The 23128-nt window shown below is 38.1% G+C and overlaps 3 protein-coding genes and 1 long non-coding RNA gene across 5 annotated transcripts in view; 3 read left to right on the forward strand and 1 right to left on the reverse strand.

Moving 5' to 3' along the window:
• The first annotated feature begins 594 nt into the window (after positions 1-594).
• Positions 595-8055, forward strand: LOC309494072 (uncharacterized protein). Of its 2 annotated transcripts, XM_082163288.1 has the most exons (5): positions 595-1036; positions 2888-3006; positions 4582-4735; positions 4826-4944; positions 5021-8055. In XM_082163288.1, exons 1-5 carry the CDS (start codon positions 730-732, stop codon positions 6839-6841), a joined length of 2520 nt encoding a protein of 839 aa, XP_082019414.1. In that variant the 5' UTR covers positions 595-729; the 3' UTR covers positions 6842-8055. The 2 variants fall into 2 exon arrangements, with proteins under 2 accessions (XP_082019414.1, XP_082019415.1); XM_082163289.1 differs by lacking the exons at positions 595-1036; positions 2888-3006 and adding an exon at positions 4345-4483.
• Positions 8056-10120: 2065 nt separating this feature from the next.
• LOC309495347 lies at positions 10121-11647 on the forward strand. The gene is made up of 5 exons (XR_014204624.1): positions 10121-10549; positions 10650-10688; positions 10811-10975; positions 11096-11214; positions 11485-11647. It is a non-coding gene; the product is annotated as an uncharacterized lncRNA (long non-coding RNA).
• Positions 11648-13035: 1388 nt separating this feature from the next.
• Positions 13036-18428, forward strand: LOC309494394 (uncharacterized protein). The gene is made up of 7 exons (XM_082163717.1): positions 13036-13466; positions 13582-13706; positions 14401-14635; positions 14794-14930; positions 15003-15093; positions 15641-15766; positions 16224-18428. The coding sequence occupies exons 1-7, from the start codon at positions 13124-13126 to the stop codon at positions 16448-16450; spliced, it is 1284 nt and encodes a 427-aa protein (XP_082019843.1). The 5' UTR covers positions 13036-13123; the 3' UTR covers positions 16451-18428.
• An 854-nt stretch (positions 18429-19282) lies between these two features.
• Positions 19283-23128, reverse strand: part of evi5l (ecotropic viral integration site 5 like) — a 45791-nt gene continuing 41945 nt past the window's right edge. The window contains exons 21-24 of the mRNA XM_082163716.1: positions 21266-21426; positions 20859-20978; positions 20044-20209; positions 19283-19855 (exon numbers count right to left, since the gene is read on the reverse strand). Coding sequence (XP_082019842.1) covers positions 19758-19855; positions 20044-20209; positions 20859-20978; positions 21266-21426 — 545 coding nt within the window. The 3' untranslated portion in view covers positions 19283-19757. The remainder of the gene's footprint in view (positions 19856-20043; positions 20210-20858; positions 20979-21265; positions 21427-23128) is intronic.

Raw genomic sequence — 23128 nt, forward strand, 5'->3', positions numbered from 1 at the left:
GGTTTGGAGCGACACCTACTGCGGATTGAACGGAGCAGAATAGGTTAGATCAAGGCTAGTTGTCAGTGTTTTTTTCTCTGTGCGTTGTACATTTTGTTTCCAACATTTTGTGTGTGTGTGTGAATTTTTTCCTACTTTTTTTGTGAAAATTAATCATAATGGTTAGGCTATGTGTTCGTATTGTTCATAAATGCCACGTCGAGTGTTTTTATAAATAAATAAATATTTATTTTTCTAAATTATATTTACATTTATAAATATTTATAAAAGGAAATTGCAAATGTAAAAAAAAAAAAAAAAAAAAAATCGTCTATTTCATGAATTGTTCTGTGTTTATCATGTCATCTCTAACACTTGTTTAGCTTCAAGAAATTTCAGAAAGAAAAAGAGGAAGAAAGAAAAAGAGGAGAGTCATTGAATGATTAACTCTGATCGTAGGCTACCACATAAACAACCGTTGAATATAGGCTGTAGTTCTCCATATTAAAAAAAAAAAATGTAATGTCATTAGACAATTAGCTTCAGCTGTGGTGCACAGCCTAGGCTACAGCTCAAAGGCGCCGGTTCCCAACGCGACACTTATAATCAGTAGTTCTCAGGCCCGAGTTACCATATTTTATAAGCTATAGCTCGTTAAGTAGGCTGTTTGTGCGAGCATAAGATGAGTTAAACATCAAAATTGATTAAAAGTAATTGTATCACTAAGAGCGGGAGATTCAACTATCTGAAATGAATGCGTACGGTCATCTCTTAATATGTTGCATTTTATTCGATTTTCAGCTTGTTTTCTGTAACGAATTTGCCAAGAGGGTATTCCCCCTGTTAAGGTCTAATGGCTACGACGAGATTTCAGGTGGCGATTTCTTCAAGGTTTGGCTAAACTCAAAACAGCGAAGAAGTGTGAAATCTGTTGGAGACGGAGGACTGAATGCATCTAAACAGACACGACAAATTAAACCGCAGTTTGAATGCGGCGACCGGGTCTTTAAACTTTTTCTAAAGCAAGCCGATGTCGTCAATCTCCGAATTCGTGGACGTAAGTGTTTAACAGAATGTCCTCGAACTTACTGTTAATTCCATAAACCACTAAATTGCAAGTGATTTTTATGTCAGCGAATAATAATTTATGGAAATTTAGAACGTAGGCTATTTTGTCTTTAGCCATTAATAATAAATGAATGTATATAGCCAAACATTAGTCGGCGACTTCAGATATCATACGAAATTTTCAGAGAAAGTCTTTTTAGAGCGCTGTTAAGGAAGTTGAAATTATTTGCTAATTGCACTAAAATGCATAGGCCTCAGGTCCATTTTTGTACAATTAGTGTTTTTTTTTTTTATTTAAATCCCACTCCTAGTGCCTCATTAGAGTTCCACTGATTTGTGTGAACCATTGTTAAAACATTTTATACATGAAGTTGAGTGTATTGTCTAATATAGGCCTACATCTCAACATTTTTATACTCTAGATAGAATCGCCTATTTATCTGATCTCTTTCTCTTTTTCAACCTGTCACCTTTACAGCTCTGATATTGTTTATATGAAGCCCTCATTCTGTCCCTCTGATGTTCTGCCTTCTCATATTTTTAAAGAGGTTATTCCAGCGTTAAGTCCAGTTGTTACTGCTATTATCAATAGCTCCCTAGCAAATTTAATTGTACCAGGCTCTTTTAAACATGTTATAGTCCAGGGGTGCCCAGTCCTGTTCCTGGAGATCTATCTTCCTGGAAAGTTCAGCTCCAACCCTGATCAAACACAACTGAAGCAGAACTCTGCAGGTTGGTCGGCCTATATCGCCAGGAACAGGATTGGGAATTCCTGCAACAGTCCGTCCGTTGTTAAAGCACCATCTTGATTAGCATGATCTGAATAACTAAAGACCAATTTCTAAGTTATCTTTAACTTCAAAACTTTTGGTAAAAGTTATCTATTCTTAGATTTCATCTTACCTGAGTACTTTTGATATTTTTTGACTGCTGAATTGGTTTGCATCTTACCTTAAGGGCAGATCTTTTTCTGTTAATTTGGGGAAATGATTCTCATCTCGTGCTTAAATCTCCTATGGTGTTCAGCAGGGCTCTATTCTGGGTCTTCCTCTCTTTGCCTTATGTATGCTTCCACTCGTCATATTATTCAGAAACAGAACTTATCTTATATATATGCCGATGACACTCAGCCTTACTTTCCTGTTAAAAGCAACGGTTCTGTCTAATCCGTTTGCATGTTTTCAAGACATTAAATGCTGGATGGATTTACTTTTTTTTTTTTACAGTTAAATTATGATATAACTGATTCATTGTATCTGGGTTTTCCTAAATCAGCTCTGGAATGGTTGCAATTGGTGAAAAAAGTCAGCAGCCAGATTTGACTGGCACTTGAAAACGTGAGCCAGTACTCGTCTCTCTACACTGGCTACCGGTCAAGTTCCGTGTTGATTTTAAGTTTCTGCTCTTTTGTTTTGAAAGATTTACATGGTCATGCTCCCCAGTGTATTTTTAATACTACCTCTAGATCTCTTCCGTCTTCTAGTCAATTTCTCCCCTCGGTCACATTAAAACTAAAGGTGACCTGGCTTTTGCTGTGGTTGCTCCTAGGCTCTGGAAGAGTCTTCCCCTCCACATAAGATCTTCCCCTTCTATTTCTGTTTAAATCATCTTTGAAGACTCATTTTTATTTTGTTTTAATTCTGATTGAGGGTATACAATTTTCTTTTGTCCTTTTGTTTTGTTGGTTATGTATGTTTTATTTAATTTTTTAATTATTATTTTTTTTACATTTATTTTACAGCACTTTGGTTTCAACATCTATTGTTTTTAAATGTGCTTTATAAATTAATAAACTAAACTAGTCCTGTATTTAAACTGCAGCTATGTTTTCTTCCGATAGCGCTTGGAGACCTGCTCCGCTTGGACCAGTTAGCAGCTTTTTGTGGTGTTTCCATCAGGACTTCACGCACAGATGTCCACCTGCTATTCAACTATGATTCATGTTATGTCAAACAAGAGGTAAGCGGCCATTTTGCTTTTAATTTCAGTCACCGTATAAGTGTTACTTATTCAATAAGATCTGGTAGCTTAGTCTCCTGTATTTCTTTTTTTGCTAGACAAATGAAACTTTTTGGGGGTTTTAAAAAGGTGCACTCAGTTTTAATTAAATTGAATTTTAATTGTCTAATGTTATAAATGTTAAAAATATTTCATTTAAATGAAGTGTAAAAAAAAGTTTGAAATGAATGAAGAATTGTTTCGTTCAGAGTTCTTGAACTAATGATTCATTAATAGATCAAATACATTTTAACTGTCGCTTGTCGCCATATACTGGCATAACAATTTATTTGAAGAGTTAGGCTACATTGGTTTTAACGGTCACTTACTCATTTTGATCGTTGTCACAACTTATCCAGACTATAAACATTTATACTTTTGTTATTTTATGTTTGCAACACAGAAATCGCAACACCGTGAAGTTAAACAGTTTGTGAAGTGGTTTAAAGTCCCCATGAAATCAAAATGGAATTATTATTTTTTAATTTTTTTTGGCTTTTAATACATGTTAGTCTTACTGTTCCCCATAAGCCTGTGTGCTCCAAAATAATGACTGTGCATTTAAAAGATACAAGGATTCAAAACTTGGTCTCTCACTTCTGCCAGAATGGATCAATAATTATGACATCACTCTGCTCTTCAGCTTCTGGTCAGATTTTCTGTCCAATCAAATGCTCTCTAGAATCTGAAGCTTCCTGCCCCTACATTATAAATAGACGCAGAAGCTGCTGCTAAAATCGGTCCCTTATATATGGAATAAGAAATGATTCAGACTGTGTAAATATGCTTTCCATCGGGGCGAATTAAGTTAAACGTATACAAAATGAATTGGACCCATTTGAATTCTGCACAGAATGCCATATTTTGAAGCGACATGGATGAGATTAGGAGGAGAAAAGGTTAGAGATTAGGAGGAAACTGCAGCTTAACCAAGCTAAATGGCTCTGGGCAAACTGTGATATAAGCTAATAGCTATAGGCTATTGTTTGTGTCCCGCCCTGTCTTCCTTTTTCTGTGGAAATTAGGTCAACCCATTGAAAAACGCTGCGCGTTTCAAAGTTATTCAGTGGGCCTTTAAAACGTACAGCTTTCATGACCGCTGCTCTGGCTCAGCTGCAGTGCAAAAGCAGGTTTAAATTTTCCAGTGTGATCAAATGTTTAACAAAGATAGCAGAATAATTTTAATTCAAATAAAATCATGTGTGTTTGAATTGAGAACGCAATCTTATAATTTTTAATCGTGCATACATATGGGATTATAGGCTATGCATTTTTGTATTTCATATTTGTACCAGACTTCAAAAGTAACCTGGGCCCACTTCCACGATTTATGTCAGGATCCCTTGGACATCTATCACTATGGATGTAGCAAACAAATGGTTTCATGATCAGCCATGTTTGTGAGCAGAGTCCAATAACAGGGTTTACTGGGGGTAAAGTGAGTGGTGTTTGGCTGGTCATGTAATCTCAATGTGTGGGACTCAATAAGATCACCTTTAAAATTCACTTTATTCATTTTGTTCAAAAACATTCCAGGAAGCTGAATATGTATTGTCTCTGAGCTGGTATGGGACAGAGCAGGTTCTGTCCTGTCCTGCAAGTGCGACCCCTCCCTCTATTGTCTGTAAGAACAATGCCATGGAAATTACTATTGTTGGTGATGGGAGAGCAGATGAATTGTCAGTTGCATGTAAGTATTGAGTAATGGGAATGAAGAGAAATTCAGTGGTTATTAACACTTGTGGACTTTCTGATATGTTAATATCACCTGTTTCCACAGTAAATGGGGAATGGGCACCTCTGCTTTATGTGGCCACTGAATGTTGGCACAGAGAGCAGTCTAACCAGGGACAGCTCACCTTCTCTGTTCCATATAGGAGCTGTGGTGTCAACTTCAGGGTGAGTTGTGGGTTTTTGGCAATATTTTACAGATTTGGAAATATTATTTCTGATGTTTGGTTTAAATGTGATTCAGGATGGTCACGTCATTCTGGTTTTGAAATCAAAAGGCAAGATGATGCCACTGTCCTGTCCATATGAGCCAATACCAATGTTTCCAGTCAAAGACCCGGGGCTTTCTGAGACAACCCAACCACTGCCACAAAAGCAACTCGGTGTATACCACAAGCCACCAACTGTATTTCCTAGTCAGATTGTGAAGCAGGTGCAAGCATTTCCAGTTGAGCAACAGCAAAGAAATGTACCTAGATCACCCTATCTACACCCAAGGAGTCATTGGCTGCCTAAATTACCATCTTTGCCTGGCTCTTTTAATCTGTCTGTAAACTTCCCATTTTCACTTCCTATACAAAAACAGCCGATGCATTTCAGTGATCCTATGACAAGCAAAAATGTGGTTTTGATTCCTGAAATGATTCCTCAATCGACTACTGAACCGACTACTGAACCAACTACTGAACCGACTCCTAAACCGACTACTGAACCAACTACTGAACCGACTCCTGAATCGACTCCTGAACCGATTTCTGAACTGACACATGAACCGGAAATTGAACATCGACATCCCCGTCTTGAGCCTATGGAACAGGATCTCGCTGCTACAGCCTCGACGGCTCCTGACTCTCAACCTCAATACATGGACTATCGTTATAGGTTCGAAAGACCTGTTCCACCTCAATCTAACCCTTCCTCTGCTCTGAAATATCAGTTTTCAAGGGTTCCTGTCCCTAGTACTTCCCTGTATCAGCCTTTTGGGTCGGCTCAGAACTACAACTTTCCTAGCCCTGATCCGCTTCAAGTAAATCCTTCTTTTGCCAGTTTAGCACAGCATCTTCCACCTGGGTATTTCATATGCTCTTACAATCAAAAACCACTGGCTCTCCCAGAGATGTTTCTGCCTACTGATCCAAATCCTGCTCAACCTTTACAGTATCAAAAGCCTGACATTACTTGGCCTGCACATGCTAACCCTGCTCTTCCTCCCATGAATGTTTACTCTCAACAGCCACTGACCAGTGCTGTGGCTTCTAACCCCTATGGTTCTGGTAGTCAACTTTTCCAGCCAGCTCAAGATTTCCAGCCTTCTCAACACCACCCACACTTTTACCAAGGAAGTTATGGCCGTCAGGGTTTCTCCAGAACTCCATCCACATCTCCAGCAAGTCTTTATCCCTCTTACCCTGCTATGCAAGATGATGGACTTTTCCGTCCAAAACGTGTCCAACAGCCTTTGTCAACCAGTCACCTTCCTGTAAAAAGGCTCTCTCAAGAGTCAAAACCATTGGTGCTAGCTTCAAGCCGTACACCAGAGTATCTTGAGTATCAGACTGGTGGAGATCAGTCTCTAGATCTTTATCAGAGGCCTGTTGGCAGAAAAATCTCAAGTCATTCACAATACCCACCCAGTCAGCTTTCAGATGATTTTTCTAGTCCTAAAGGATTTTTCCAGCCACGATCCATGGCTTCAGTTCCCAGTCCACAGGCCCCAACGTTTACTGGCAATCATCCCATTACATCCTTGCCACAGCCCATGCCTCGTTTTTTTCCTGTAAAGGAAGGTGCTCAGGCTGCTCAACTTCCTTACAGTCAGGGCCCTTCAGTAAGGGGCATGCGGATTCCCCATGTCTACTCTGAAAGGCCAAGTGAACAGAGCGGTCAGAAGCCTCAGAATGACACCCTGCCACAGTACCAGTTCTACAGACCGGCAAGTCAGGAGAAGGACATTTTTGGGTCTCCACAATTCAGATCTACCTCCCAGGAAGTGCAACCGCCAAGAAAGGCATCACACTCTGGATCATATTTCTACAGCCCTTCAGCTGCTGAAGCTCCTAATTAAAATGTGGCCTGGAATGGTGTACAATGATGTATTTGAAAAGATAGTCTTAAAGGGTTGGTTCACCCAAAATGTTTTATTCTGTCAGTAATTACTCACCCTCATGTTGTTCCAACCCGTAAGACTTTCGTTCATCTTCGGAACACAAATTAAGATATTTTTGACTGTAAATCTGAGAGCTGGATCACTGCTCCATAGGCTTCTATGGGATCTCAACTTGCCGGCCCAGAAAGTTAGTAAAGACAATGTTTAAAATAGCCCAAGTGACTACAGTGGCTCAACCATAAGTTTATCAAGTGACGAGAATACTTTGTGCACAAAAACCCCCAAAATAACGACTTAATTCAACTATTTGTTTTCTTCTGTGTGGGCCGTAGAAGCGTTGCGCTGTTACACTACATGAACTTACTCAGAGGCTCACACAGAAGAAAACAAATAGTTGAATGAAGTCGTTATTTTGGGGGTTTTTGCGCACAAAGTATTCTCGTCACTTGATAAACTTATGGTTGAGCCACTGTAGTCACTTGGACTATTTTAAACATGGTCTTTACTAACTTTCTGGGCCGGCAAATTTCGATCCCATAGAAGCCTGAGGAGGAGTGATCCAGCTCTTAGATTTAGTCAAAATATCTTAACTTGTGTTCCGAAGATGAACGAAAGTCTTACGAGGTTGGAACAACATGAGGGTGATTAATTACTGACAGAATTTTTGGGTGAACTAACCCTTCAATAAACTGTCTTTTCAGAGAGAATGAATTGGTATGGTGGTGTTGAAGTGACTTGATTAAACTGTTCTACTGATAATTTAATAAATATTTTGTAAACTACTTGTTGACATTATTTTTTATATTATTATATAATTGAATGCGTTGGACTTACAATACATAGTTTTTGCATGAATTGTATATCCCTAAGAGTAGTGTATATGCTACAAGAATGTAAGAGTTTTTTTTTTTTTTACTTTACGTTGACTGTCATTTTACCACTGACTTTAAGAACAGCAAAAATATCAAATGTTGATCATAAAAAGGTTTGTTTTTGTTTGAATTGTCAACAAAATGGCTTCCTACATATGGCACACTTGCTTTGATTTTTAGACATTATAAGCAATTTCGTTTTAAGCAATGATGTTTTACTATTTCAAGAGTTTTAGCCTTTTAAAAGTCTTATACAATTCCATAATCTATAGAACAATAGTGACAAAGTGACTACTATTTGTAAAAGTTCACTTAGTAATATGTTGACATGGGGATGGATGATCCTTATTTACCTTGGCATCATTTTGAAAATATTACTGACATAGATACTAGTTCTTAAACTAAATATAAAAAATAACAATTTATGGGTCATTATAGCCAACATGAAGCAATATACAACAGCTGCATGAATATTGAAATAGTACCTATCCTTCCCAACTATGTTAATGATTTCCACCTCAAAGCTTTCAAAAGTGACAGGACACCTTGAGTGTACATTCTTTTACTTTAAGTGAATTTATCTCTAAATTGTGCACCATTTATTTATATATTAAATGTATAATTTTTTTTATGCACTATTTAAGAAATAAAATAGAGCAGAACTTTTTGAAATCCAATGAGGGGAGGTAGATTGATGTCATCTGGTGGAAAGAAAGAAAATATTCTGTAATAGTTGAGTAGCTAAATATATACAGGGATGTAGTTGCTGAGAAGAATGTTTTCAGACATAATGACTTTTATTGGGTTTTGAATTTGGATATATGGTGCGGGACAGTGGCTCACTAGGTAGCACTGTCGCCTCACAGCAAGAAGGTCCCCGGCTGAGACCGCAGTCCTTTCTGTGTGGAGTTTGCATGTTCTCCCCTTGTCTGCTCCGGTTTCCCCCACAATTCCGGAGATCATGCTATATTGTCCATAGGCGTGTGTGTGAGAGTCATGTAATGGGGAGGGTTGGGAAAAGACCTAGGAACCTACCCCGGAAAAATCATTAAGTATGGGGTCTCTGCGGAACAAAAGTGAGTGTTTCTAAATTTGTTGGTGTTTTCAAACTGGTGGGTGTTTATAAATCATGCATGATGCCCTTCACACGACCCCACCCCTAAACCCTAAATCTTCACTGTGACGTGGGAAAATCAGGTAACGTGGTCAAAAACGCCCCTCTGTTTATGGCCTCGCCCACTGATCTGGTAACTCCTAATACTGTCCTGCAGAGACCTATACTTGATCTGGGTTGCCAAGAAAATTCATGGACAGTCTCTCAGATGGCCATATAATCACTGTTGGCTACAACTGAAATGCTGTTAAGTATAAGTTGGATATATATTTAGACTTTATCAAAGACTATGTTATCAAAGTTTCAAAATGTTCTAAATTGTTTATTTATTGTCTCAGTTTTTTCATTATTATTACACTCAAACCTAAACACAGAAAAAGCATTTTGACCTCTTAACTGAATCTTCTGGCACAATTTTGCCATATTGTTACAGCCATACCAGTGTGTGTGTATTATGTTGCACTCTTTGCTTTAGAGTATAGGAACCTCTTCTTTGCTGTGTGCTTTGTTTGTTTGTTTGTTTCAGGGCTGATTTGTGGTTTGTTCCTCCTAAAGATTCTCTGTATTTTTGTAGCCTATTTTTTCTTCTTCGTATATTCATTTCCTATGGCGGTCAAGTGTAGTACAACAACTACAAAAGGAGTAGAAGTGTCCAAGAATGCCCTTACCAAATACCTACACTTGCAGTCTTGGCCACTTGAGAGCACAAGTGCGCAAGACTGTCCCATATCTTAAAAATGCCAAAGTGCAGTGCCCTTAATGCACACTAACCCACACTCGAATATCACTTCAGAGTGCTATTCTAGGCTAAGCGTATCCTATCATGCATCATGTTTGGAAACTTGTGTGCCCCGAAATCGCAAGATGTCCAGGAAAACATTCCACTGTAATTCATATTAATTTGATATAGCATATAATTTGGTAGTAAAACATAAAGTGTTGCACATTTTATTGGTGCAAAGATGACTAGGGTATTTTGTACAACATTTGCAACTCTTTAAAATTGTGTCTTCTGTTAGTTAAATAGCGACTACTGAACAGACATTTAGAAGTTTATTTTAAAATGCAAAGTATTGAAAATAATAATAATTTTAAAAAAGCTCAGTAAACACTTTTTTTGCAAGACTAAGTTTGTCCCATCGGGTTCTACACCCGAACATAAAAGTTCTACACACTTTCAGTCTTTAGCCTACTTGAACACTTGGGGCAAATACAGGAAATACGTCATGTACAAGTGGTCTAGTGCAAAGACCGCAAGTGTGGGTATTTGGACAGGGCATATGTGTCACAATTCACCAAGTTTCGTAGCATTCCAAAGTTACAGGTGGTCTACATTAATTTGTTGATTGGACTCGCCGTTTGCCCATGCGAGCTTCGGTGCGCATGTGAGGTGAAACAAACTGGCGATGTCTTGCGAACTTAAAACCTCAATTACAGTGTTTATATTATCAACAATAGCACTTCATCTCAGTTATCTTACTTTTAGAGCTACGTCTGAGCAGGAAGGTTACTCAGAAGAATACAGTTTCAATATTTTTAAAATTTTTGCGGACGAAAGCGGTGCTTTGGAATTGAACCTAACAAGTCCACATTTAAAACGCAGTAGACGCGCGAGTTCAAAACTTGACGTCTCAGCAGATTCTTCCTATAGAAATGCGAATGAAATACCTCTACAGTCGAGTAAGTACATGTATGAATCGCGATCAAACGACAGCGCATCTGCACTTGAACAATGAAAAAACTCATTGTTACCAATTCATTGTTTTCCCCCCCAAAAAAGCTTTTGAAATCGAAGCTGGGTTTCAAGGTGACGCACCAGGTGTGTTTTGCTTTTTCTTAGTATGAATATAGCCTACAATTAGTGTGTTTTTAAAATGGTTAATACATAAATACGCAGTTCCTTCAAGAACCATGTTGCACGTTTTTGTGTTTTATGGACAGCATTTGGGGGACCAGGAATCTCTAGGAAAATGTATCGAAGTGGGTCTAGCTCCCAATCCACAGATAGGCCTATGTGGCAGCCATTACCCACGGTTCACTGCTCAGAAGAGGTAATGACCTTAACAGCCGCTGGGAGAGAATACACGCACATCTTTGTAGATAGAGGTGAGAATAAAGTGTCTGTGTTATTCATGTTCAGGTTCAGTGTTAACGCTGGATCACTTTTTGCTTAACATTTTAACCTGCTGGTCCTACAGACAATTATCTGGTGTGCTTCATTCACAGTGAATGCAGCACCACTGCCTTTATTCCAGGTGCCTGCATATTGTGGATATTCTGTAAGGGTCACATGGAAATATCTGGTCCTAATGGCCCCATACAATGGTTGCTACATCACACAAGAGGTGCCAAATATGTCATCTTATACTGTAGTTCCTTAGTTTGTATTTATCAAGCATGCAAAGAGAAATAACAAGAAAAAAGTAATAGCTATATTGGTTTGTGCATGACAAACTTTTCAAAGTTGTTGATGACATTACTAGTCCAGAATGTAGGCTAGAAATCCCACTGTTTTGACATATTTCTGACGTAACAGTTTGCTTGCTGTTTAATCAATAGTAATAAATACATTTTTGCCCAGATTCCACCTTTTAATCAGTCTCTCCCCTTTTCAGAATGGCAATTATGTTCTATCACTGCTGTGGGGGGGCAGTCCCGTAAAGATATTCTGTCCTATGGCACCTGTGATCTCAAAACCAACTCCTTCTTTCTTGTGCTCTCAATTTGGAATGGTCATTGCAATAGAAGGCACCCAGGAAGATGCTGAGAAACACAGGGTTAAAGGTAAGAGTGTGTTACACACACATTTGAGATCATGCTGTTTTTTGTTCTGGTTGTCACTGGAGCAGAAGCCTCACCTTTAATTAAGCTTATGGTTTTAACCTCCTTTTATTGGACATTGTTCTCACGTCACATCTATCCAAATTAGAAGCTTGCAAAAAAACTGTTATTGATACTTTTTTCACAGCTGAATCCTTTTGTTGTTCTTGAGGTTTGACATTCTTCATGCATTTTTTTGTTTAAGTGAATGGGAATGTACTGCCTCTCCTATCTGAGACGTGTGCATATCGCATACAGTCTCCTCCTGAGGTCATTCTACTTCATACCACTTTCAGTTCTGAATGCGTGACTGTGACGGTAAGAAACTGACACGTTTTAAGAGAAATTAAGGTAATCTGAGTGTTTTACACTTGAGATAAAATGACCACATTTGTGAATCTTTTACACAATTTTGTAAACCGTAGTTTGTTGATGATTGATTTTTATATAGATTTTTATTTGATCTATCCTTAATGGTATGAAAAATATCGAAAACGTGACTCTAGAGTGTGTAAAAGTTCACTTACGTGGGGATGGGTGAAAAAATAATTGAAATTGATACGAATGCTTACATTGTAGTAGGAGTACCTATCCTTGCCAACTACTGGATGTTCTACCACAGTTCATGGTTTTCACCTCAAAGCTTTCAACATCCATTGTTTTTTTTTATGGAAGCTTGTTTCCACCATGGACGTTATTTTTTTGTTGTTGTTGAATTTGCTAGTTCATATCTCAATTCTAAGTAAAGTCTGAGTTTCTATTCCAATTCTGAGTTGTTGTTTTTTTGTGAGATATAAACTAGCAATTGCGGGGAAAAATTTCGGACCTTCGATAAATATAACCTTGGAAATCCAAGGGGGAAAATACTTTTTTCCCCTCTTGCAATTCCTAGTTAGCTTGTAACTCTGACTTTTTCACAATTTTGAGGGGAAAAAAGTGAGTTATTTATTTATTCTATGGTGGAAACAAGCGTTTCATATTTAAGCAAAATGCTAAAGAAACACTTAATGTCCCTTATGTCACAAGATCCTTGATTTAAAAAAAAGTCACTGCTTGCTTTGAGAAGATATGAGCTATGTTTCAGACCAAGAAGTTTCATTTGTTTTTCTGTAGGATGGAGAGAGCATTCTTGTCATCATCTGGGATGGAAAGCAGTTCACTCTCTCTTGTCCATTCCCTTACCACCTGTCTGGGTTTCCTCCCTACCTTCATCCTGGTTCCACATGGCAGCTTGCAACACCTAAACCAGATTCATCTAAACATGCTGTGATCCCTCACCTTCCTTATAAACAACCTGCAGTACCACTGTTTCATCCTGACACGCGTCCCGTCCATCAGAGAGACAGTGTTTATCAGCACCAGAAACCGCCTGCTCACATTTACCATCATCCAGCACCTCAACCTGTGGATCAAATTCCACAAACACATGAAGAGATGGTACCCCAATACCCAGTGATGCCCCCTCCACACTATGCACCGTACCCTATATCCTGTCCCCCTTATCCTGAGTCATTCTGTTCTAAGCACCCCATCCTGTACCATCATCAGCCAGCCATGACCACTGCTTCGCAACAGTCCATCCAGCCAATGCCATGGACTTCAATTCCTCGACCCACACACAAGCCACTTATGCAAGAGCCCCTGTTCCCCCAGATCACTGTCTTTTCTCCGACTCCACCTGCAGACCCCCCCAAAATGTCTCCATCACTTTTTTGCAAGAAGAACAGATTAATAGTAACTTTTCCCTCAACAAGAATGGACTCCATTAAAGTCAAAGGTGAGCTACATTATGACTTTATTTTACGTTCCTGAATATAAACTGCTTTGATGCACATATAAAATATATCAAAACTTAATGTTTTTGCTCTTTTCTGGTTTGGTAATTTTTGAAGATGTGAAGACAAATACCTGGATCTCCATCGCATCCGTCTCAGCAGCCTGTAACTACAAACTCCGCTCCAGAGGTGGCAGTGTTGAGCTCTCTTCACCACTACCTTCCTGCCACACACACAAAAAGGTGAGCCCTCAGTGCTGAGATTCACCACATTCTTCCTATGTGTCATTTGAATAACCCAGTTATTAAATTAAAATGGAATAATAAACTTAAATTCAAACTTTTGTATTTTTCACAAATCTCATATAAAAGTAACAGTAATTGTAAGCAAATTTAGGTAAAGATTTCAGCAAATATATTGATTTTTAAAAAAAAATGTAATCAAATTAATTAAATATGGCAATGAGCTAAAATAATTACAAAAAGTGACTTTGGAAGTTAATATATTGTTGTTTGTATAGTTTACAGACACAATGGGTATGAATAAAGGGTGCTTTTTTAAAATTGTTCAAGTTGAATAAATTAATAGGTTAATGCATAACAAACATTTTCCTGTATTTGTAGAATGCTTAGAAGAATGTTAATAAGCAACTGGTCTTGGTAATGAGACGATTCACCCCTTTTCCAAACAAAAACAATGCTGCATAATGAAATGTATATATTTATTTAAATAACACTATTATATTATTTTATTATTTAAGATGCATATTTAAAAATTTACATTTAAAAAATAAGATTTTTTTTTTAATCACTTGTTTAGGGTTGAGTTAGGAATGGCATTCGGTTACATTCTGCACATTGTCCTGTGTTTGTCAGCTATCATATGACACTTTTTCACTCTTTCTCCTTTCTTTTCCTCTCCTTTTTACCTCTTCAGTCCCCTACAGTGATCTCTCTATATGTCAGGTTCTGGTATTCCCCTCAACTGCGATTCCGTACCATACAGCTTCAGTGTCAACATGTTGGAGATGGAGGCACGGAACCTACAGTACCTCACTTTACAACTGTACACACACCTGCTCAACCACCACCTAAATTTCAGGTGGCGTGTTTTAGCCAACATATGAGTGTAAAACTACCACCTGGACCAATATCTGGCATCATTGTGCAAGGTGAGTTTGAGGTTGGTTTAGGCGAAAACATCTGTGTTTTATCAATTCCCATGAAAATGGGGCATTTCTAGGTTGTTTGAGGTCAAGTGATTTATGAAAATTTGTTTAATATTTGAAAAATGTTTTTATTTTTTTAAATCTGTCATTTTCTTTTATAGATGCTTCCAGTGGGATCAAAACAGAAGCTGCACCTATTTTGGAGGCTCCAAGTCATTGTGGGTATTCTGTAGGAAAGGATAAAGATGGTGCCATCAACGTCCTCCTGCCTTACTCTTCATGTCACATGACTCATAAGGTCTGTGATGTCATTCAGTGTTATGCAGATTGTATGACTTTGACTTCATGAATATTTGTTTCTTTTAATCAGGATGGACAGTACCGAATTATATTAAAATATCAAACACCGAATGGGCGCACAGTTGAGTCCTTGCTGTCATGTCAGGCTTCTTTCAGTCAAGGTACAGTATGAATCTTTCTAGACAGTGTTGGTGAAAGTAACTTATAAAAGTAAAGCATTGTTACTTTTGCGACACTTTTTCTCATCTGGACTGGGCTTATTCTCAGCCTCAGACGTCACACCCCAGCAATCAATGGCTGAACGTCAATGGCTGAATCAGAGAAGAGTAGCTCGCGGAAAGGAGGGATTTAGAAAGACTGAATCATCCAACGAGTCGTTTAAGAATCATAGAACAATGTGGTGATGTGCAATGTATATTATGAGAAAATGAAAGTGTTTCTGCATCTTTGATGCATGTAATCCTGTTGTAGGAGACCTCCAAAACAAAATTAAGAACCTTTAAAATAGCATAATAGGGGCACTTTAAAGCTGCCATGGACTCCAGACCTTCTGCCTTCAGTCTGCAGGTCTGGCTTCACTAGACTAGGTTGCCAACCCCTGTTACTCACGCTACTTGTACTGCATTACCCCTAACACTGCCTATGAATGGATTCAAACATTGTGACTTTCTAAAAAACATTTTTAAATTTCACATTTTTGTTGTGTAGAATCATGTAATGTCGCACCTGAGCAGCGGCTGGTCTGTGGATCTGTGGCTATATCATCATCAGAGTGCCATGACAGAGGCTGCTGTTATTGTGAAGACAGCCAGTCGTGTTATTACCCCATGGACGGTGAGCTGGACAAACATTATTAAATTCAAACGGAATACTAAACATTAATTCAAAATTGGTACTTGGTGTGTAGTATTTACCAGTCTCAAAGTAATTACATAAGTATGCTTGCAATTGTGTATATATATATCTCAGTAAATATTTTGAAAAGCAGCCGCTCCTTTTTTTTTACTTTAAAACACAAAACCAACCTTTCATTAATTGACTATGGTGATGAGAAATTATTTACAATTACAAAAATGTGGATGATTTAGAATTAAATATATGGGCTAAATAATTGCTTAAATTGTTCTTTTTAACCTTTTTAATAATTTTTTTGTTACAATGTTAAACTGACAGCCATATTTTACATGGTTTTTTTTGGGAAGTAATTATTTCTTAGAATCAAACAGGAACATTTTCCGTAAGAGAAACATGGTACTTAACACCTGTGCAATTTTGTGTGTATCCCAATCAGAATGCACAATGGATCGACATTTTGTTTTCTCGGTTCACTCATCTGCCGCCGATCCGCCCTTTTCCCCAGCCACCCTTGTCACGGCTGGCAACAGCTCTTGCACACCCCACAAAGTTACAGCTGACTTGGCCCTCTTCAAGATCCCGCTGGATGAATGTGGGGTGCACAGATATGTGAGTAGATTAGTTGCAGTAGGTATGTATCTGAGGGTGTGTTCACACTTGTAGTTCATTCTCTTTTGATCCAGAACAAAACAGAAAATTATACATTTAGTCCTGGTTCGCTTGGCGTTCACACTGTCATGTTTAACACAGAACCTAAAGATACAAAACAAAAACAAGACTTTTTTTCCTCACAATTGCGAGTTTACATCTTGCAATTCTGACTTCTCAGTATTGCGTGATATAAAAGTTGCAATTGCGAGTTATAAAGTCAGAATTGTGAAATATAAACTCGCAATTTTGACTCTTTTCTTCTCAGAATTCTGTTATCGTTGTCTGCATTTTGTCGAGTCTCAATTCCAGAGCAGCAAAGGTTGCTTTGAAGTCGGCTGCAATACTAGCTCTGTGGTCTTCTAGCATACTAGCTATGCTAGCTAGCGTTGTGCTGCTGCCCGTAGGAGAAGCGTCTGCTTCAGTCTTTTTAGACGCTTTTGATGCTTTTGTCATTTCTCTAGGGTGTTCAAGGTTCTAATGTTAATTCTTCCACTCTCAGTTGGTTGGGGGTTTGAGGAAAAAGTAAGTTTTCAAAGTTACCGCTGCGGGAGCCTGAGACAACGCTGCTTTCACATGCTCACCCAAACCGGAAGCTCCCTTTTCTTCTCAGAATTGCATGTTTATATCTCACTATTCTGACTTTATAACATGCAATTGGGATATATAAAGTCAGAGTTGCACGATATAAAGTCGTAATTGCATGTAATAAAGTCAGAATTGCTAGACATAAACATGCAAGTCTTTTTTTCCTTAGAATTGGACTTTATAACTCGCAATTGCGAGTTTATATCACACAATTCTAAGAAAAGATGTCAGAATTTCGAGATATAAACTCGCAATTGTGAGAAAGTCAGAATTGCGAGTTTTATATCTCGCAATTGTGAGTTTGTATCTTGCAATTCTGAGAAATAAAGTCAGACTTTTAATAGCAATTATCTTTTAAAATGTTTTATTCTGTGGCGGAAAGCTTTCGAGCTTTCAAATGACACTCATTTTGCGACGGAACTAACCAAACATCTGAAACAAAACAAGCACATTAATCCCAGCACGCAGCATTATGTGTCTACAAGTGGTGATATTTTTACCAGCTGAGAACTCACAAAGAGCTTATAAAATCTGTAAAGGAGTCAAAACAGCGGCAGGAATTCATCTGTTGTACACAAACGAAAGATCTGCTGCAAGAAGACAATGGTTCCAATGCCTGTACTGAACTGTAATGGGCAATGTAGCTCCTATGATGAGAACAACCAGGTATTCTGTTTCTCTTTTTAGGGTCGCATCTTGTGAACGTCGTGTTTTTGGTTTGTTTAGATGTTTTTGGTCCGTGTTGCGTTCATATGTCAGTCGAACTGCACTAGAGCTCATTTGGAGCGCATCAGGGTTCGGATAGCAGTGTTCACATTTATTCAAATGGACCGAACCACATTACCAGAGCAATCGCAAAAGAGTTCGGTTTGTGTGTGCCCTGAGAGTGTGTGTCCATGCAAGTCAAACTCAATGTCTGTAGGAGGTGGGTAAAACGGTCATCTACATGGTCGAGATCCTGAATAAAGTGCAGCCCATCAGACTAAATTACGGCACCATCACTAGAGATTCGCCTGTAAGGTACGTGTGAAAATAATATCCCACCAGTACTCAAAGAACTGATCCACATGCTGAGACTTCATGTTCCCTTTCGTCCCAGGCTAGTGGTTGAGTGTCGGTATTTACCCGGATCTGTGGTAAGTGCGGGTTACCTGGTGAAAAGCCCTTCCCTCGGCCCTTCTATCAAAGCTCAGGGGGTGTTTGGAGTTCAGCTCAGGATCGCAGAAGGTTTGTTCACAACAAAACCTTGATGAATCATCTTATAAAGCATTTTCTTTCCATGTTTGGGAAACTGATGCGCACATGAAATACTATTGCAACAAAAAAAGTGGTTTGTGCATCAACTGCAGCCTCTTTTCAATCAGATGAGCTCTACAACAGCTTTTACCCACAATACCACCAGCCCCTGCGTATGCTGCTGGGGAAACCCCTTTACCTTGAAGTGCGTCTGCTTAACCCTCCAGACCCCACAGCTATACTGCTGGTGCATTACTGTGTGGCATACCCGCGCTCTGCAAAATCAGCCTGGATCATTATTTATGACGGGTACAAGAGAGATGTTTCTTTTTTTTCTTTCTAGAAAATCATCTATCTATTGAACTATCTGGTCCAGCAACTAATTATATACCTTTTTAAGGTGCCCAAATACTCTTGACCAGACCCCAACCCACAAGCCTCCTGCTACACCTGCAGAGGCCCTGACCAATCATGTTCGACGGTTCACGATCACTACGTTCCAGTTCCTGTCTGAAGATGCCAACCTGCAGGCAGATGAAGAGGTATAGAGCAGCAATAAAAGCGTTTAGAAGAATAGAAAATTTGAATCAACTTTTAAAACCTCTTCTTTTTTGCCTTGTCACAGATTTATTTTATGTGTTCAACGGAGGTTTGTCTGCCCTCGGATGATCTGTGTGTCGAGGGCTGCTTTGCAGGTGAGTGTCAGCCATTGTACTGTCTTCCCCCTGTATGCATTTATGGCTATAATTTATATCTCTGGCCATGAATAGGTCTACTATAAAGTCTCTAGAGCTCTTGACAAGAGAAGCTCAGTTTTCCTGCTCTCCTGTTTTAGTCATTTGTTCATTTTGCTGGTTGCATTTCATTTACCCAAAGCACTTTATCTCTCCAGATCCCTCTGTGAAGTTCTCAGAAGACTTTTAAACTGGATAAAGCCCAACTTGTAAACCATCGTTCTTTTTGTTTGACAGATGTACACTGTCTCACTAACAAATGTAAAGCAATAAAGCTTTGAAACTGTCATTTTCTTGTTATGCTTAAGTTTTACTTGTATGATAACTAAATAGATTTTAGAAGATAAAGCTGTGAAAATACTGACCGTCTTGAATTGTTGCGGATAGTGCATTTATACACAAGTTCAACATAACATATATTGTGAAACAAATAGCTTAAACACATGTTCTGCAGTGACTCAAATGAACCTGTGGCCGTCAGCTGTATTGCTGTTTGACTAATTTCTATATCACTGGATATGAATCAACATTGCATTTAATTGTGCACTATTTTTCTTTGCATTCATTGTATTACTGGTGTGCAGCTATGATGTCACTTTCACTCAACGCTGGCTTAAGAAATTACTTGGTTAACGTATAGAAGAAAATATGCACTTGATAATTTATAATACTTTTTGTGTTTTGTAAAGCTAATATATGTACATTCACAAAGGTTGTTGTTCAGTAGCGGGTCCTCCTGAAGGAAAAAGTTTGTGTGTGTGTGTTCAGCTGAAGGGTCTGTAGTGTTTTCTGCTGTGTGTGATCAGGTTGGAGCTCTGACTGAAGGCTTTACCACACACTTTACACACATGGGGCTTCTCTCCTGAACAAAACACAAAGTAAACCATAGTTTAAAATGTGGAGCAATCAAAACATGCACTCAATGTACTGTGAATAGAAACATTTGTATAGATTCAAATGGGGGAAAATGCAAAAGTTGTCTATTGTCAGAACATTAGAAAACCACTGCAATCTGCATTATATACAATGTTTCAATTCAACTTGTCTCACCGGTGTGTATGAAGGTGTGTTTCTTCATGTCGGATTTCTGGTGGAATCTCTTGCCACAGTACTGGCAGGGATATGGCCGTGTATCCGAGTGGATCAGGAGATGGGTGGACAGAGTAGATGAGCGTTTGAACACCTTCCCACATTCCTTACACTCAAATGTTCGTTCCTGAAATGCAAACTGAATAAATCATGCACATGCACTGTGACAATATGACTAAATGATATGACTGCTTAAGCAAACGATATATATATGTCTTTTTAAAAATTAAAAATAACTGCTTAAGGAGTGAATAGAATTGTATAAATATGTATATAATGTTTGCTTTTACAAAAAAAAGCAGTGAATAGAATTATATATACACACACACACACACACACACACACACACACACAGAAGACAGAAGTTATAATCTTAGAATGATTTCTCAAGGATCATGTGACAGACAAAGCTGAATTTTCAGCATCATTACTCCAGTTTTCAGAGGAATGAATGCCATTTTAAAATATCTTAAAATAGAAAAACGTTTTTTAAATTGTAATAATATTTTACAATATTACTGCTTTACTGTATTTAATCTTCACATAAATTCAGCCTTGGTGAGCATAAGAGACTTCTTTAAAAATGTTTATTAATTATTACAAACTTCCGACTGTATATTATGTAATAACTAACTATAATATATCATTTGTTTTAAAAGTAACTAAATTCCCCTCAACTACTAACTAAGGCTGCAGTTACAGTACGCAGCACCAGAGGGAGACATTTCACTTTTGATTGTGAATACACAAAAAGCTTTGCAAACTAATGCTTGTACCTTTACCCTGCATGTCATCCCTGGGTCCTTGCTGTCATGGAATACCAGAGAGCGTCCATGATGATGACTACCATGCGATCTGTACACGTGAGACTCCAGGCGAGCAAGAGACGAGTAAACCTAATGGAAAAGTTCAAAACAGACCTGTTAAAAGACGCCTCAGGAAGTGAAAAGCTTTTTCCCCTGTCACTGGAAAGTCTTGAGAGGCCAAAATATAGCAGTACTACTCAAGGAAAATGTTTTGTCATGTATTATTTATGGACTGGAGGAGCTGATCAAGTGACCCCTGATCACACAGTGGATTTGAAACACAAATTGCTTCAGTGTTTCATTTGTGTTACATGAGAACATAACATTGTCTTATGATTACTATTATTGTTATTTACTTTTGACGTAAAATGTTCTACCTTGCCACATAAGCTGCAGTGTTTGGGGCCCAGATCCCTCCGAGGACTCGTCAGAGAACAGTCTCTGCTGTTGAGCGCTTGCATGTCTGCTATGTCTCTAGAGTTGACAGGTAACCAGGGCACTGGAGAAGGAGGAGGGCCGTACCGGAAACCTGCTGGATCTGCAGAAACCAATGAAGAACCAGTATTAATCACACAAGACGATCTGATTATATCAACACACATTTATTGCTGTATTGGCTTCGCTACAAAAGCAAAGGTATGTGTTTTTTTAAGCTTTTGCCAAAAAAAACAAACAAAAAAAAAAAGGATCCCCCCTCACTCCCTCAATAAATCTTGTTGATCAATACCTGTTTTCCAGCCATTATCGGGACTCTTGAGTGTGCTATTTTGCTGCATGATTGGAGAATATGGTTGTATCTCTTGGCCTGGTTCCTCTGGCAGTGTAGTGACTTTTACGGGGACAGACCAGCCCACCAGGCCTAGATAGGGCACGTCAGCTATGGGAAGAGAAGAACGAAAGCCTCCCTTCTTGCTCTTCTTCACCAGAAACGAACGAGGCATGATGAACAGAGAGAGCTAGAACCAGTGACAGGGAAAACTGTCGTGCAGGGCTAAAAATGGAGAGAGGAAAATATACAGGGACATGATGCATTTTAATTACATGTTAAATCTCACCATAACATTGATTTAAATGAGGATTGAATATTGATTGAACAAATTTCCTTTTTTCCACACTATAGAGGAAAGCACAGATTCCGTTGAGTGTAAAATAATGTTTCCTATATCGCTTTGCATGATCAGCTCTGATTCAGCATATTTTGCAAGTAACAGCCTTCATGAGGGCAAAAATGCATTTCCCAAATAAAAGGATAAAGCATTTTTTTTTAGAACTAATGAAACACGAACCCAGGATACTAAACGGAAATCTGTTGTCATCTTGCAAGTCAGACTCTCAACTGCTAACCAGAACTACATGACAGCGTTTTTCTGTTGAAACACTAGACTTCTCATTATTTACAATAATTTTAAGAAATGAATTAGATGTTACGTTGAGCTTTAGCCAAGGGGAACGCTATTCAAATATGAAAATAGGAATTTCTGTAGCACCTGCTATTTTACATCGACTCATTTTATGATGTCAAACAGGCCTATGTTAAAATAATTATTTAATTTGAAATATTATGGTAATCTTCTAATAATTTTTGATATTGTTATTATATTGTTGTATATAGTTATTGAGTTGATATTATAAAAAAATTAAAATAAAAAAACTGAAGATAACTCCTTAATGGCTGTATCTGGTGTACCTAAAATATATATTTAACAGCATATTAAGTCAAATGTAATATATTAATTGAATGTGAGCATGTTACCTCATCGTATTGCCTTAGAGTTTAATTAATGCTCATACTGTAAGTTGAATTTAAACAGTGATGATAATTGTTATGATAAATCACTTTGGTCTTGTTTATGTTTGGTATATCCTTCGACATCATGAGGTTGGCAAAATATAAACACACAAACACAAAATAATACTCACTGATTATTGAGTAATGGGACAAAAGCAGCCTCCAAAACCTAAAACAAATATTTAAAAATGGTATAAAGTTTGAAAAATAAAAAGCAAATCTAACCATTTCTTCAATGAATGAATGAAGACTGCAGTGGTTTAAAAGTTATTTTTATCTATTGAATCACCACAGACAGAAAATATTTTGCTAACATTACTGTTGATTAAACATATCACACATGTATTAAAGCCATGGTAGAAGCCATTTTGTGTTTCTGCTATTGCAAGGTACTAATGAGAAAAAAAAATAATCTGTGATTACTTCAAATTAATAATATTAATCATCACCA

Source organism: Leuciscus leuciscus (genome assembly GCF_965113295.1).
Source record: "Leuciscus leuciscus genome assembly, chromosome: 3".
NCBI lineage: Eukaryota > Metazoa > Chordata > Actinopteri > Cypriniformes > Leuciscidae > Leuciscus > Leuciscus leuciscus.

Coding starts and splice junctions, on each gene's coding strand:
- LOC309494394 (XM_082163717.1), top strand. CDS start 13,124: ATGGTACCCCAATACCCAGTGATGCCCCCTCCACACTATGCACCGTAC. Junction 13,467..13,581: donor GGACTCCATTAAAGTCAAAG/GTGAGCTACATT, acceptor TAATTTTTGAAG/ATGTGAAGACAAATACCTGG. Junction 14,636..14,793: donor ATCTGGCATCATTGTGCAAG/GTGAGTTTGAGG, acceptor TTTCTTTTATAG/ATGCTTCCAGTGGGATCAAA.
- LOC309494072 (XM_082163288.1), top strand. CDS start 730: ATGAATGCGTACGGTCATCTCTTAATATGTTGCATTTTATTCGATTTT. Junction 1,037..2,887: donor CAATCTCCGAATTCGTGGAC/GTAAGTGTTTAA, acceptor TTCTTCCGATAG/CGCTTGGAGACCTGCTCCGC. Junction 3,007..4,581: donor CATGTTATGTCAAACAAGAG/GTAAGCGGCCAT, acceptor AAAACATTCCAG/GAAGCTGAATATGTATTGTC.